Raw genomic sequence first — 14,848 nt, forward strand, 5'->3', positions numbered from 1 at the left:
TTATTTTGTTCCTGTCAACCAAAGGTCATTGTCACCAATTCAACACCAACGGGAACCCCTAATTTGGGCTATAGTAAGAAGGGAGAGAGACTTTATTCAGTGCAAACAGTTCAATGTGAAACAGCACGGCTGTGGCGCAGCACAGCGATGAGATGGCCTGAGTGAAGTAGCCCTGCTGTTACAGCTTTGGTGTTACAGCTTAGGTCTGGCAAGACAGGTCTCTTCCATTGTGCAGATCCCACCAATTTATAGCTCCATCCCGGGAAACATAGTCTTTAATAGAAACTAAAAGTGCACTTCCCGGGCCAGAGGGGAGCTGACATGTAGAAAGAAGTTCCCACTCCTGGTTCCTAATTGGTCAGTCTTCATGCAAATGAAGACTCCAAATCCTCACAGTTTGGTTGATCCAAAAGGGACTATCTAATTGGTTGAAATGTAGCCACTCTGATTGGTCAATGGAGAAACTAATGAGGATGCAGCTGTGCGGCTCCAATTGGATGGGAAAGGTCTCTGTCCTATTGGTTGAAATACAATTCCAGGAACTACTTTATAAGGGTTGGTTCAGAAGGCAAGAACACAGTGCAAATAGGCAGTTCAGTGTGGAAAGCAGGCAGTTTGCATGAGATGCCCCTGTTTAGCAATGGCTGCTTGTCTTTGTTTACAAATATGAGCCCAGTTAGCCCTTCTCAACAGGTATATTCATTCTTTGGGTCAACATGTTAAGGAACTGTTTTAGATATAAATTGATCCAGGCACAACTTTTGGATTATATCTAATCCTTATTCATACATTTTTTTTTAATTAAGCAAAATAAATTCAATAACTTCACATTTTGAAGCTAACTTTTAAAATCAGTTTTCATGGCAGATTTACTGGTCTGTATATGTTTTCCATCCATTGTCATTCTCAATGCCCTCAAGATGATTGATAATGTAGGCTTTCTTAAAACATTATTATCCCTGAGATTTCTTCCAAGTCCCTGAAACCATTCACCAAAGTTTAATCTCGATACTTTCTTGATTTTACCAGAAGTATTAAAGGAGAGCTTTCATACAATAATTAGGATATATTTAAATGCCCATTGGTTAAAATGCCCATTAATTAATTACTGAAACTACAATTGGCTAGTTATTCCACAAAGAGGAAAACAAGCTTGCATATGCTCAAGCAGGGACAACTGTAATACTGTAGTCTTCTCTCCAAGGGCAATTGTACAATATCATTTATTATAAAATATATCACTGTTTCAGAGGTGGTATAATAACATAAGATTGTTATAGCACTGAAGAAACAGTTATATCTAGCATCCTAAAGAATTAGTGATTGATTAGACACAATTTGTAAAGTACTATATTGGACATATTTTGGTCAATCAGTTGTATACTGGAATGTTCTGGCTTGTGTTAATTGTCAAATCAATAGAATGACTTCCAATTGTGTCATTACTGATCATTTATTTCTATGAATTCAAGTTTGTAGAGGACCTTGGACCACACTGATCTTTCAGGAAAGGAGAATTTTCCAAGTAGATTCTATTCTTAATGGGGTGATAATCATCATTTTTGCACCACCACCCAGGGAATCGTCATTTTTGTACCACCACCCAGGGAAATATATCTCTGTATAGGTTTTTCAAAGTTTATTCAGTTTTTACTTTTGTTTTTGTTTTTGTTTTTTGGTCTAATTCTAATAGAGTGGTAAGATCTTGAACCTTGGTATTACATGGATGTGAGTGACTTTTAATCCTCATCCTTCTATTTTCTAAGTAAGCTGGAGCAAGTTAACTATTTAATGTCTCAGTCCTTTCATTCTTAAAACAAATAAGAACAACAATAATATATAGGAATGTTATAGAGTTTTAATGAGAAAGTATATATAAAAGTGTTTATTGTGGAATTAAGAACATGAGATCCCTTAAATAATGCTGTCTGTTTTTTCAGTACTTCTTGGACCTAACCATGCTGTGGTAATGTCATGCCATGGATGGATAGATGAATGCTTTTCCTATTCTGAAAGTGACCTGAGATGGCTTCAGAAATTCTAAATTCATGTGCTATACTGGATAGAAAACAGCTGTAAAGTTAACAGTGTTTTAAAGATAAAAATAAATCAATTGCAAGGGAAAACATAGCTTTTCTTTTTCTGAGTTCATAAAAGAATTGCTCCTGAGAGTTCCTATTAAAAGCAAAACAGGAAAACAAAGCAAAATAATGTGATGAAATACTCAAAGATCTCAGTATACATTTTATAAACTATAAGTTTTGAGTAACTACTTTATTTACTCTGAATGAAAACCAACATCATAATACAGATTCTCATTTACATTTCACAAGGGTCAAAATTATGTCATCTAAATATAGAGCTATATATTAAACTTTATTAAGCTAAGCTAATCATAGATAAAATTTAATTATAAAATTAGATGGCCTACAGATTTTTCAAGCAATAAAATTGAGAGCTGGTTAGTGTGCTTCATTAAAACAAAATAGAAACAAAGTCAAGTGAATCATTTCAAGAATGTATATAGTGTATGAACAATACAAATAAAAACAATTAAATCCAGAAAGGAACATGGTTTGGAATACACTAAGATAAATTTCATGTGATAATGAGTTAAATAAAGTAAAAATATTAAGTGAAAAATTTTAAGAATGGGAGAAGATGTAGCAGGATGTTTTTAAAAAATATGTCAAGATACTGAAAGCCTTTCTAAGTATCATATGAAGGATACAAAGCACAAAGGATAATTTTTACCATTTTGTATTGTCAAAATAAGAATAAAAAATTAAATGTTTGCAATACTTATCTCCAAAAATCTTTGTATCAAGAGTGTTTATATATCAAAAAGTGAACACTTCAATGGAAAACTGGGAAAAAAGGAAAGAATAGGTAGTTTATAAAAGAGCAAATGACAAAGCCAACAGAAGATTTATCATCACTCGTAATCAATTTTAAATAATAATGAGATACCATTTATCTCCACATAACAAAAAGTGGTAAGTTAAGGAATAAAATAAGTCCTGCTCAGTGTGGTTGTGTTGGTTGGGTGTCATGCCACAAACCAAAAGATCACAGGTTTATTCCAGTCAGGGCACATACCAGAGTTGCAGATTCAGACCAGTCTTGGGGCATACCAAAGGCAACCAATCAATGTTTCTCTTTCTCCCTCCCTTCCACTTCCCTCTAAAATCAGTAAGCATGTCCTTGGGTGAGGATAAAAAAAAAAAAAAGTTAAAATAGTCAGTGTTCTGAAAGGGAAATAAATTTTATTTTTTTTAAAAATCCTACCCAAAGATATATGGATATATTTATTGATTTTAGAGAGAGAGGCAAAAAGGGAAGGGTAGAGGGAGGGAGGGGGAGAAAGAGGCAGAGACACACAGACATCAATGCAAGAGAGAAAAATCAATTGGTTGCTCACTATATGTGCCCAGACCAGGGATAGATTCCAAAACATAGGTATGTGCCCTGACCTCATCAAACCTGCAGCCTTTTGGCATACTGGAGGGCACTCCAATCAACTGAGCCTCCTGACCAGGGTGGAAGTTTACTTCTTAACACTGTTAAAGTGTGTAAATTTGATATACCATTCTGGGGTATTAAAAGTTTTAAAATCAGCATGTAATTTCTCAAAATGCATCACTTCTAGAGATTATTCTAATGAAATAATCAAGGCCATAATAAAAGTATAAATATTAATTGACTTTAAAGTCGAAAATGAAAAAAAAATGTCTAAAATGAGAAACAACTGGAATATCCAACTATAGAAAACTGATCAAATAAGTTTTTACCAATTTATAAAATAGAATGCCATAGAGGCATTCAAAACAAAGTTACAGAAGAGTTGAATTGACCTAAAAAGTCTTTGTGACATACTGTTTTAGGAATAAAGCAAGTTACTAGTACATATTACAGTATAAATAATTTTTTTATATATATAAAAGAAGTCTAGAAAAATAATTAGCAACATGTAAATGTGGCTGTATTACAGATAACTTTTATTTTACTGTATATATCGATCTGTTTTAGATTTATCTACAGTGAATACATAATTATCAAGAACTGTAAGGAGTTTTTAAAAGATAAACATATAAATTGTAAATTTTTCCTTACTACGGGGAGATAAAAAAACAGACAACAGAAAACAAGACACACAAGCTATGTCAGCAGTGGTTTCATTGGTTCAATACCTCTTTGCATTTTCTATAAAATATGTGAGTTTAGGAGCAGGTGACTATTCTGACTGCACTAGCTTCTGAAGATTGGTAAACACTGCCATGAAGGCCTTTGCTTGGATTATTTTCCCTAGAGAGTGAATTTTATAGTTGATTTGCTTCAACTGATACTAAATTGACCTTTATTTTAAAAGGCACTTGCAAAGGTTCACTATTCTTATTACTCATATTCTTGTTCATCTGGAACCACGTAGTTCAATATAAAATTTTTATTGTCAAATTGAACTGAAGTTTGAGGCAATTACCTAGAAAATTTAGCCTCAAGACCTGCCTAAACTTTTGACTGTAGAGATCAGACAGACTTAAATAAATTGAGAAGTTGCATGATATTTGCTTCTTCTTTGTGACATAGCTATGATCTTTGTACAATTTATTATTTCATATGTATTCCATTAAAATAAAATTGCAGTCATAATAGTAAATGCTAACTGAGTTCAACAGATAACTGCTATGTATTACTAGGTGGCATGGGCTATCAGGCTGTTATATCCAGTGATGATTAAAAATGATTGTTTAGGAGACTTGGTAATTTTTGCACATATCAAGAATGCATAAAAATTTAAATGATTAATTTAAAGAGTGATTTTGAATAATAAAAATATTCCAAATAATTTGCTAAATCTCTGACACAGAATAGTATTTATATATTCTATAATATAATAATTAGTTGGATTAAAAATTATTTCTATTTTTATTATTATTCTTGAAGAGAAAGGAATGCAGATAAAAATAAAGCCCTGATAACAATTATTCAAATTAAATAACATAATAAAGAGATATATTTCAGTTAGGAAATTTTGAAAATTCACAAAAAAATTCTTAGCTGAAATTATGTATACTGGTCTACTAAAATATGCAAGTATATTGTTAATATGAAATTATTGGATATAAAAACTTTATGATTAGCTGCATAGTTTTAATTTTTGTGCTTAAGGAAAAATAGATGTATTAAGTTGTTGCTCTTTTTGTTTTTAGTTAACAAGGGGAATGTGCTATTTTTATTATTGTTTTTTATTGTTTCAAATTTTTATTTTACTTTGTTAAAATAATAGTATAATAAAAATATTTTATATTTTTATTAATATTTTTTGTATTCTTACACAGACAGAATTGTTTCAATCTATGAATTATATTTTGTCAATTAGATACACTACTAATTTTCTTAAGCATTCCCTATTAAAGAAATATAATTTCCCCTTTTCTTGAATCTATCTGCAATACATATGCTTACACATAAAACTCTTAGCTTTAGCCGAGAGTTTCAGCTGTTCTGTTATTGGGTACCTTAATTACAGGGGAACCAGAACGCTAGGTTTTTCAGGCATCTACTAGGGAAAAATATACCTGAGATTGTTATGATCTTCAATCTACTATCTATTTAAAAATTTAAAACTTGAATGTCCTACATGTCTAAACTTAATAATGCCACAAAGTAAATTTTAAAATGATGAATAAAGAACAAGTTATTTAATAAAGTATAACAACTTGTGTTATCATTAACTTTATAATCAAACCTGCAATGCTGTAGTTAGTTCAAATGCTCTCTTTTTCTAATTCATAATGCACCTTTATCTTATTATCAAAACCCTTAAAGGTTTATGCAAATCCTATTGAAAGATTTACCTTAAAACTTGTAATTCTTTATTGACTTTGAAAAAAAAAGTAAAAATTCAGTGAGTTCTTCTATTGCAACCTTCCTTTTGTCACATAGCATGTATCACCTTTTAATGTGTTATTGTGTGTCTTCCTCCACCAGAAAATAAACTCCATAAAGGAAGATACTTTCACTTGTTTTGTTCACTGATGTATCCCAAGTGCCTAGGAAATTGACCTCATATGTATTTGGAATTAAATAAATAAACATCTTCTGACTTTATCTTGGCTTGGACTTTGCTCTCTTTGTTTTTTTTTTTTTTCTCTTTCCATCTCTTCATTTTACTCTTGTATTGGCATCACTATTAAAAGAATTCTCTATATGATTGCCCCAGAAGCTCCAGTCTTATATAGCTAGCAATTCCAAAGGTAACAGAGTGTCAGCTTCAACTAGCAAACTCTCAGTATACATTTATTAGGCTAGTGTGTTTATATACCCATCGCTGAGCCAATCATTATGATAGGGAGGTCAGGGTGAATCTGAGGAAGTCAAGTTTGAGTAGAATCTTGTATGAAGTGAAGGACAGCTCATGTAAGTTCCAGGGTAGGATAAATATCATTCCAGACAGGAAAAGGATGACTACAGAGCTATGAATTGGGTATAACGTTGGCACGTCAGAAGAAAAGCAAAACAAACAAAACAAAACAAAAACAAGAACAACAACAGCAAAAGCCAATGTAGCTACAAAGAAGTGAATATGGATAACTAATTCAAAGAGTTAACTGGGAGTCAGTTCATAAAGGATATTAAATAATGGTTAAGATATTGTCAATTATCCTTAAGAGAATAGACAATCATTTGAAGCTTTAGAGAAGAAGATAGACATGTTTTTATTTATATTTAAAATATATTATCTAGGGAGCAGGCAGTGATGAATAATGAATAGATAGAGAAATATAAGATGTCAGGGACACTAGTTAGGAAACTATTATAATGCTAGTTTAAGCAAGATGAGAGAGAGGAAGACCAGGATGGTAGAAGGGATTGCGGAGGGGATACATTGTAAGTGCAGAGCCAACAGAAAATGCTAATAATTTAAATATGTGTATGTGAGATAAAGAGAACTCCAATGTTTTGCCCTAAAGAGATGGGTGGACATTTGTTCTAGTTACCAAAATGGAGAACCTTGAAGATGGAGCAAATTGGAAAAGCAAGAGAATTGTTTTAGACATCAAATTTGAGATGTCTTCTAGAAATCCTAGCAAAATTCTTGGGTAAGCAATTGGGTAAACTACTTTAGAACTAAGAGCTTAGAAAACAAGGCCAACAGCATTTTAAGCCATGGGTCTGAATAATCTAATTCAGGCTCTACTTCACAATCACTCAAAGACATGGGCCAACAAAGGCCTCACCATCTTATAGCTACACCCACTGGGGTACAAGGCCCCCTCAGTTCCTCTACTGGAGGAAAAGAAAGCTGGAGAGGGTCTCATACCTGATCTTTTATCTTTAAGACTAGAAGCGACAGATGTCCCTTTCCCCCACAGTTCTTTGGCCAGGAGCAGGGGCCTGGAAAATGTAGGGGACTATATGAAATGTTTGGAGAGCATTGCTGTTTCTTACACAATATTTTAGTTCTAAGTAGAGATAATATAGTTACAGAAGAAAAAAGAAAATACCCTAATGAAAATATTAAGATAAGCGCAATGTAGTTTTCTGCATTTCTAAAAATAATTTAAATTATCTAGGACTAGGATAAAACCCAAGTTGCAGTGTCAAGGCACAGGGGTAGATTAGAGGTGGTTAGAGTAATATTCTCCACCAACTACCCTTTGCTAAATTTTATATGGGCAAAAATAATGTTTTCTGTTAACTAATGTAAAATAATATGCAAATAAAACTTCAGACTTCCTTCCAATCAGAAAACTGCTTATATAACACTCCTTGGGAAAAACTTTGCAGCCAGGTTTACTAAATCTTAACATGATTTTAAAAAGGGAGACTACTTCCATAAAAACAATCCACCTCAATTAAATTTTCCCACCTCAAAAATTGAAAAACAATAAAACTGACTATTGAACTAAATCCTCTGAAGCTACAGTGTCATTTTATCCCTGGGCCCAATAGCATTTCTTTATATGATTTTGAAGACTATCATTTAGGTGATTTCGGTAGCCATAGTACTTAACACAAAAAGATATTCTTTTAGTGATCTATTTTGTAAATGTTTTCAAGCCTTTTTTTTTAATGGTTTAACTCCACAATGGAAGTTCTAAATAAAATTGTTTTGATAGCAAATATTTATCTGTTTAAAATGTGCCTTGACCAGTGTGGCTCAGTTGGTTGGGTGTCGTCCTGCAACCTGAAAGGTTGCAGGATCTATTCCTGGTGAGAACACATGCCTGGGTTGCAGGTCTGTGCGTACAAGAGGCAACCTATTGATGTTTCTCTCTCACACTGATGTTTCTTTCCCTCTCTTTCTCCCTCCCTTTCCTTCCATCTAGAATTAATAAAAGAAAAAGATTATAAAATATCCAATGCATAAATAAATAAATAATACATCCAAAGACATTGTTTTCTATACAAACACCAGCTAGAAAATTCAGCATTTTTTCTTAGAAGGAAATGCTTTAGCCACTAAACATCAGCAGAATGTTTTCTGAGAACACCAAGTCATTTTATTTTCTAAAACAAAATTTCTGAAGAGACGGTGTAGGGAGGGTGAAACTAGCAGGTAATGGGCTTCAAGAGTGTTGCTGCTTTTGAGTATAGTAACCTAAATAATGGCATTAGTTGTAGACATTTAGGTTGTCTAAACAGGCGTTTCTTATTTTACAGAATGCTTGATGGGCTTTGCTGCTTAGTTGTAATAGAATATAGAAAATCCTGTGCCAGTTATTCTGTGCCAAAGTCTAGTTGCTTACTGATCTTAAATAAACCTATTAAATTGAGACCTTTCAAAATAATATCAGAAATAATTGTAATCTTATCACAGTTAGTCAAATGCCATTTTTAATATTCATAATAATGAGCAAATCACATCACCACATTTTTATATAAAATTAGTGGCATTATTATTTTTTGTCATTTTCATATTATGTATTCTGTTATGAAGTAAAGCTAAGTAATTTTTGTTTTTTTTTAATTTTTTTAATTGTATTTTTTCTATTACCATTTAACCCTCCTATGCCACTTATGCCTCTCTGCCCCCTGCAGTCACCAGGCTGTTTGTCCATGTCCATGAGCCCTTTTTCCTTTTCACTTAATCCCTCCACCCCCTAATTTCCTTGCTCTCAATGAGTCTGTCTCTATTTTGCTTAGATTCCACAAATAAGTGAAATCATATGGTATTTATATTTCACTTAGTATAATGCTCTCCAGGTGCTAAACAATTTTAATATACACCTTTGAGTATATTCCATTTGTTTGTTAGTTTCTTTATACTTATTTACTTACTAATATGCCCAAGCATTTCAGGTGGCTTATATTAAATCAAAAAATTAAACAAGAAAAAAATCAATAAAAGAAAAAATCAGGTCTATGGTAAGCCTAGGTAGAATAGAAGTTCAAGAAGGGGAAGGGAAATTTAGAACATGCAATAATAAGTGCTACACATTGTTGAGGATTATATTTATATAGTAAATTTGTCATGAAATCTACAGGTGGTGAATAAATGACTCTGTAGGGAAAATATGAGCATTAACAAAGGCATTAGAGTTATTGAAATTTTTAGTAAAGAGAAACAACCACATTATCACACAGTTCAGCTAAGTTTTGATTATGAGATGCCTAATTAATAAAAATTTACACTTAGTTGAGTAATTATTCACTCTAAGAAGTACAAGTACTTGGTGATAAATATTTGCATTTGAAAAGTCCTAACCAATGGAAAAACTATTTCTATATCAATTTAATGTACTAATTGAATGTTAGCAAAAAAAAAAAAAAAAAAAAAATCAGTGTACTAGCAGGTGCATATGCAATTGAATTTGATGAAATTATAGAGAAAAAAATGATCACAAATTAAAGTGGAACACTACTAAATCAAAAATAGCACAAACTGATTTGTGTTTCTTTGAAATATTCCAGGTGTTGTCAAAGTGGATTACGGAGATGTGTCAGTCAGAAAAACACTAAGAGAAAATCTGAAGTGCAAGCCCTTTTCTTGGTACCTCGAAAACATCTACCCGGACTCCCAGATCCCAAGACGTTATTACTCACTTGGTGAGGTATGACTTTTGGTTAAGTTATAAATTTATTTTGAAAATGGAGCAATTTCTAAAAAGCTCAATATTTTTTAATGATATGAATGAAATGCTTTAAGAGTATTTAATAGATCTATTTTAAATGACATCTTACAGATTACAAAGACCATAAAGATCTTTATCATTGGGATCTGTAAATGCATAAGGGTAGTTTAAGACTGAATAAATAGTATTTTCTTGTTCCTTTACCAATAACTGAAACTTTTTGGTCCTATGAATATTACACTCTTTAAACTTAATTTTATATTTAATTAAATTTATTGGGTTGGCATAATTAATAAGATTATATAGGTTTCAAGTGCACCTTCCACTTTTAAATTTATTGTAAACCTCAAAGATCTTTTGTGTATGTGGGTTATAACTATTAATGTTTACTGGATTGAAACTAAAACTGCTAACCTTAAGGCCTACTTATTAACTCACTAAATTAATGTAAAAATTCATTACATGTTAGTATAAGTAACAGTTTTGAAAAATAATATATTTTCCAAAGCAAAATCAACTGGTAAGAAGATGAGCATCATTTATAGTTTTATAAATTGCATTAATGTCTGGCCTAACAGAAGGTAGCTGTACCCTTAATCTCTGCTTTGATATTCAGTCTCCTGCAGTGTCGCACACCATGTAGGCTCTGGAAGACTCCTTGTACATTCATGAAATATGAGAATGAAACTGCAGGGAGCATCTTAGTATTATTATTAAAGTTGTTTTGACTTTCTGGATCTTCTAAAAACTATTCTTTTCCAAAAATATTATCTTTAGAAATACACACTTGGCTTCATCATAACTGTACAAGCACATTCATAATATATTGAGTTGCTCAAAATAAGAATTATCTCTTTTGACTTATATGCTCCTCATTGGTACTTTCCACTTTAATGGGGATTAGGTTTGTGAACTAAAACTAATTTAATATTGGTTGTAACTAAAGCATTTCACCAGCAATCATATAACGCATTTGGAAAATAGTTATTAATTTTGTGCAGTTGAAATTGCCATTTCTGTAGATCATAATATTAGGAGATCTGAAAATTTATAGAGTTTGAGTTCATACTTTTTTGGTTTGTTTGCCAAAAAAATGTTTTGTAACTATCCACTTTGTAACTTTAATATATAAATATAATTTACTTACGATTAACTAGTAAATAAAGAAAAAAAAAGAATCAAACAGAATGAATCCCTAGTGAATTGTTATGAGAGGGTGTTTTTCTGTGCCAAATTCATATACTTTTTGACAAATCCCGACTTCCTCATTAGCCATATAAGTATCTCTGTAGAATTTTTCAATTTGCAGATATTTAACCTTAAAATGAATAATGTAGTGCAAAGATTCGTATGCAATAATGCTAAATGCATCACTTTCTGGGTGTGATTTAGTCACTTATAGGACTTGTGCCTTGCGGTATTATTCACTTTTTTGTTTGTTTTTGTGGGAGGATTGTTGTTGGCACTGTTTTCAAATATGTAATATCCCATGTCAGTACCAATGTGACAGGGATTTATATTCAATACATAAAATATATGAGAGAGTGTGCTTTTTAAACTTGAGCAGTGTTTTCATGCTAGTTATTATAATCTGGTTCTACTGGAGATCCCCAATAAAATATTTAATATTCTCATTTCTTTACTGAAAAGTTATTCCCTGGCTGGTTTGGCTCAGTGGATTGAGCGTCGGCCTGCGAGCTAAGTGTCGCTGGTTCGATCTTCCAGTCAGGGCACATCAGAGAAGGAAAACTCTGATTCCAAAAAACCTCCGCTGCCTTGCGGCATACCTCTTCAGGGGAAAGGCTAAGGGAGTAAACCCCGACAGAAAATCCGGAACCGGAGTCCCTAAGGCGGTTTGACGTTGTAGTCAACACCGGCAACTCCTGCGGCGCACCTGAAGCCAAGCTGTATTGACTCCGTCTTTCCCTTGGATCCTTCAGCTGCGAAGAGACGGGGGGTCTGCTGCATGGGCAACAGCAGACCCTCCATATCACCCTGCCCAGGCTCTGTAGCTTCAGCTTCACTGGAGAGGACACTCCAGCGTCATCGCAAGATGTCGATTCAACACGGGAGGAGACAGATACCGTGTCACTCCCGAGTTGGACTGCACAGCCATTCTCGGCGGTGCAGATAGACTCTTAAGAAGCTACACCATCGTCTCTCGAGACGGACGGCTACCAACGACGACTGAAAAGTTTGTTTGAACAATCATGAACCTGCCCGTACCTTAGAAAAATTGAGTTTTTTAATTCTTGTAGTAGAGTATTTCTCTCATTATAGTGAACGGACCCAGCTGATGAGTAAACATGATTACTTTTTCCAAGAGGAGGTATGTCCAGGGCATATAGCAAGACAGAAGTGAGTCAAGAGGATGTTTAGGAAATTCTCTAGGGTCACCCAGGTGACTCTTGAGGAGGATTCAGGGCTCCAAATTGGAACCTAGATGTTTACTACCATGTTAAAAATCCAATTTTATGCTTTCCTGTACTACATCAAGGAAACCTAATTAATTTACTTTCTAAGAAAGTAAAAATAGAGTATAGTGTGGGCAAACTTTTTTGTATAGCCTACTGATTTGAATTAGCTATCTTCTGTAATGGATCAGGTGGTCATATTTTAATATATAGAAATAATTTGAAAAGCTTTTAAAAGAGAGATATTGTGCCTTTCTGGATTTTTGAAACATATCCAGAAGAGGCAGCATGCACTACTGAAAATAAAATAAAATAAAATAAAAAAACCAAGGCCTTCAAAACAAGCAGGGGAGGGTTTAAAATTAGACCTCACAGTTTACAATTTGAGTGACACTAGGTATCTCTCTGGTACCTATCAGCAGATGAAGAATATCATACAGCATCCCAGTGATGATTGAAGATATAGAGCAACTAGCACGATGCTGGGCAAGAAACAGTGGTAGCACCAGTATAGTTATTGTAATTATTATTGTTACCATTTATTAATTTCTTACTATGTCAAACATTATTCTAGATGCTTTATTTCAACTATATCTTTTAAAAACCACAACTACATGATTTGGGTTTTGTTATATCCCCCATTTGATATGGAAACTGACATGTAGAAAATTTATGTGATTAACCTATGAGTCATAGAACTAGCTAACTATTCAAGTCAGGATTCAGTACGAATTTAGTATGACACTAAAGCTCTTACTTTCTTATAACTATGTAAATAAAATAGATTATATTATTATATTTTATTTATTCAAAATGATTATTAAAAAATGGCTTGAGCTGGAACCTGTATTGTATGACAAGGGTGCAAAGTCAAATAAGTCATTATATAGGGTAGAGGTATACTATGAACTGCTATTTCAAAAACCCAACAAATTAAAAAATCTGTGAGATATAAGTTTTTAATTTCCTAGGATATTAATGTACTATACTTTTCTACTTTAAAAACCAGTCTTAAAGAGAAGCAATGTAGCAACTGTTTCCATGGAAATGGAAGGACAAATTCACTGAGCAACGAGCACTACTTCCCAATTTTGCATAATCACATATGCATAATTTAAGATGGACATTTTGATATAGTTTGTGATGAACTGTTAATGGACAACAGTTATTTACTTAAAGCTCTTTATCAGAGATATCACATGTCCAAGCTACTTATCCAGACAACAAAATTTTCTCATTATAGTGTATTCATATGTACTCCTCATTTAATTGCAAATGAAATTGTTAAGATTTAATACAATTTCTTTAAGTTTCACTATTTCTCAATGCCTATGTATTTAATATTGCAATGTACTGGTGAATATACATTTCCCTGTTATTTTTAAAAATTTTCCTAGCTGTGCTAGTAGAGGCAAATGTGGTATTTAGTTTCTCATTGTACATAGCCTCCAAAATAATCAGCAGTAGAATTATTGATGTCAGATGGTTATATCTTAACTTCTTATGTTTTTATTTTACTCAGGTAATTGAAATATTACTTTACCCAGCTCATGAATTTCATGCAATTTTTAAAGGGAAGTTAAAAGTTGTGCAATTGCTTTGAACTAAAACCTTTAAGTAGCTTAATGAAGCATGTGCCTTTTAGACTTAGTAAGCAGATCATAATGGAATAAGGAAGTGAAACTCTTTGCAGCATTAAATTCTCTCTTAAGTAGCCCTTTAGCTTATGTAGATTTAGCATGCCAGGTTTTGATCTTGTAAATATAAAGGCTAATTCAAGTTTAACATTGAAAAATGACATTTTAATGCAGTAATCTCTCACACCAGAGTTGTGGCCTATGGCAGACCAGCAATTTGGAGAAAAAGAAAAAAAAATATCATGAGATATATAGAAGACAAGTACGTCAGAGGGCAAGAGGAAGAAGAGGATTTCTGGAGCCAAGTGACTTAATTCTTGTGACTGAAAATTTGCATTGTTGACTTGACAATGTTTAGACATTATTCTATACATTGTATGTTACCTACTTGACCTCAGCACTTCTTCCTCTTGTATCCTTTAACCACAGCAACTAGTTAAGGTGTTGGCACATATTGGCACTGTATCCCTAAATATTGCTAAAAAGCAAATTTAGGTTACTAAAAATGAACATCTGCGAAGCTGCTAGGCTGAAGGGATTCAGGGTATAATCAGTTACTACCAAATGCAGAAGCTAAAATGCTTCAAGTTTCTTCCTCTCTGTGGGTAATCAGAAGATCAATCTATTTATAGATTCTCAATCTTCTTGACCCTTTAATAGGATAACCAGTGAGAAAGCGTCATTTTAGATGACTTACACAAATGGGGGCATTCTCTCT

At 32.9% G+C, this 14,848-nt stretch overlaps 1 protein-coding gene across 2 annotated transcripts in view; it reads left to right on the forward strand.

Annotated features, from left to right (window-relative positions):
• The window catches only part of GALNT13 (polypeptide N-acetylgalactosaminyltransferase 13), a 514,019-nt gene that overhangs the window by 441,690 nt on the left and 57,481 nt on the right, over window positions 1-14,848 (forward strand). For both annotated transcript variants that reach the window (XM_090267489.1, XM_090267494.1), the window contains exon 10: window positions 9,919-10,058. In XM_090267489.1, the coding sequence (XP_090123615.1) occupies window positions 9,919-10,058 (140 nt within the window). The remainder of the gene's footprint in view (window positions 1-9,918; window positions 10,059-14,848) is intronic.

This window comes from Furipterus horrens, unplaced genomic scaffold, assembly GCF_987537825.1.
Source record: "Furipterus horrens unplaced genomic scaffold, mFurHor1.1.pri manual_scaffold_1, whole genome shotgun sequence".
NCBI lineage: Eukaryota > Metazoa > Chordata > Mammalia > Chiroptera > Furipteridae > Furipterus > Furipterus horrens.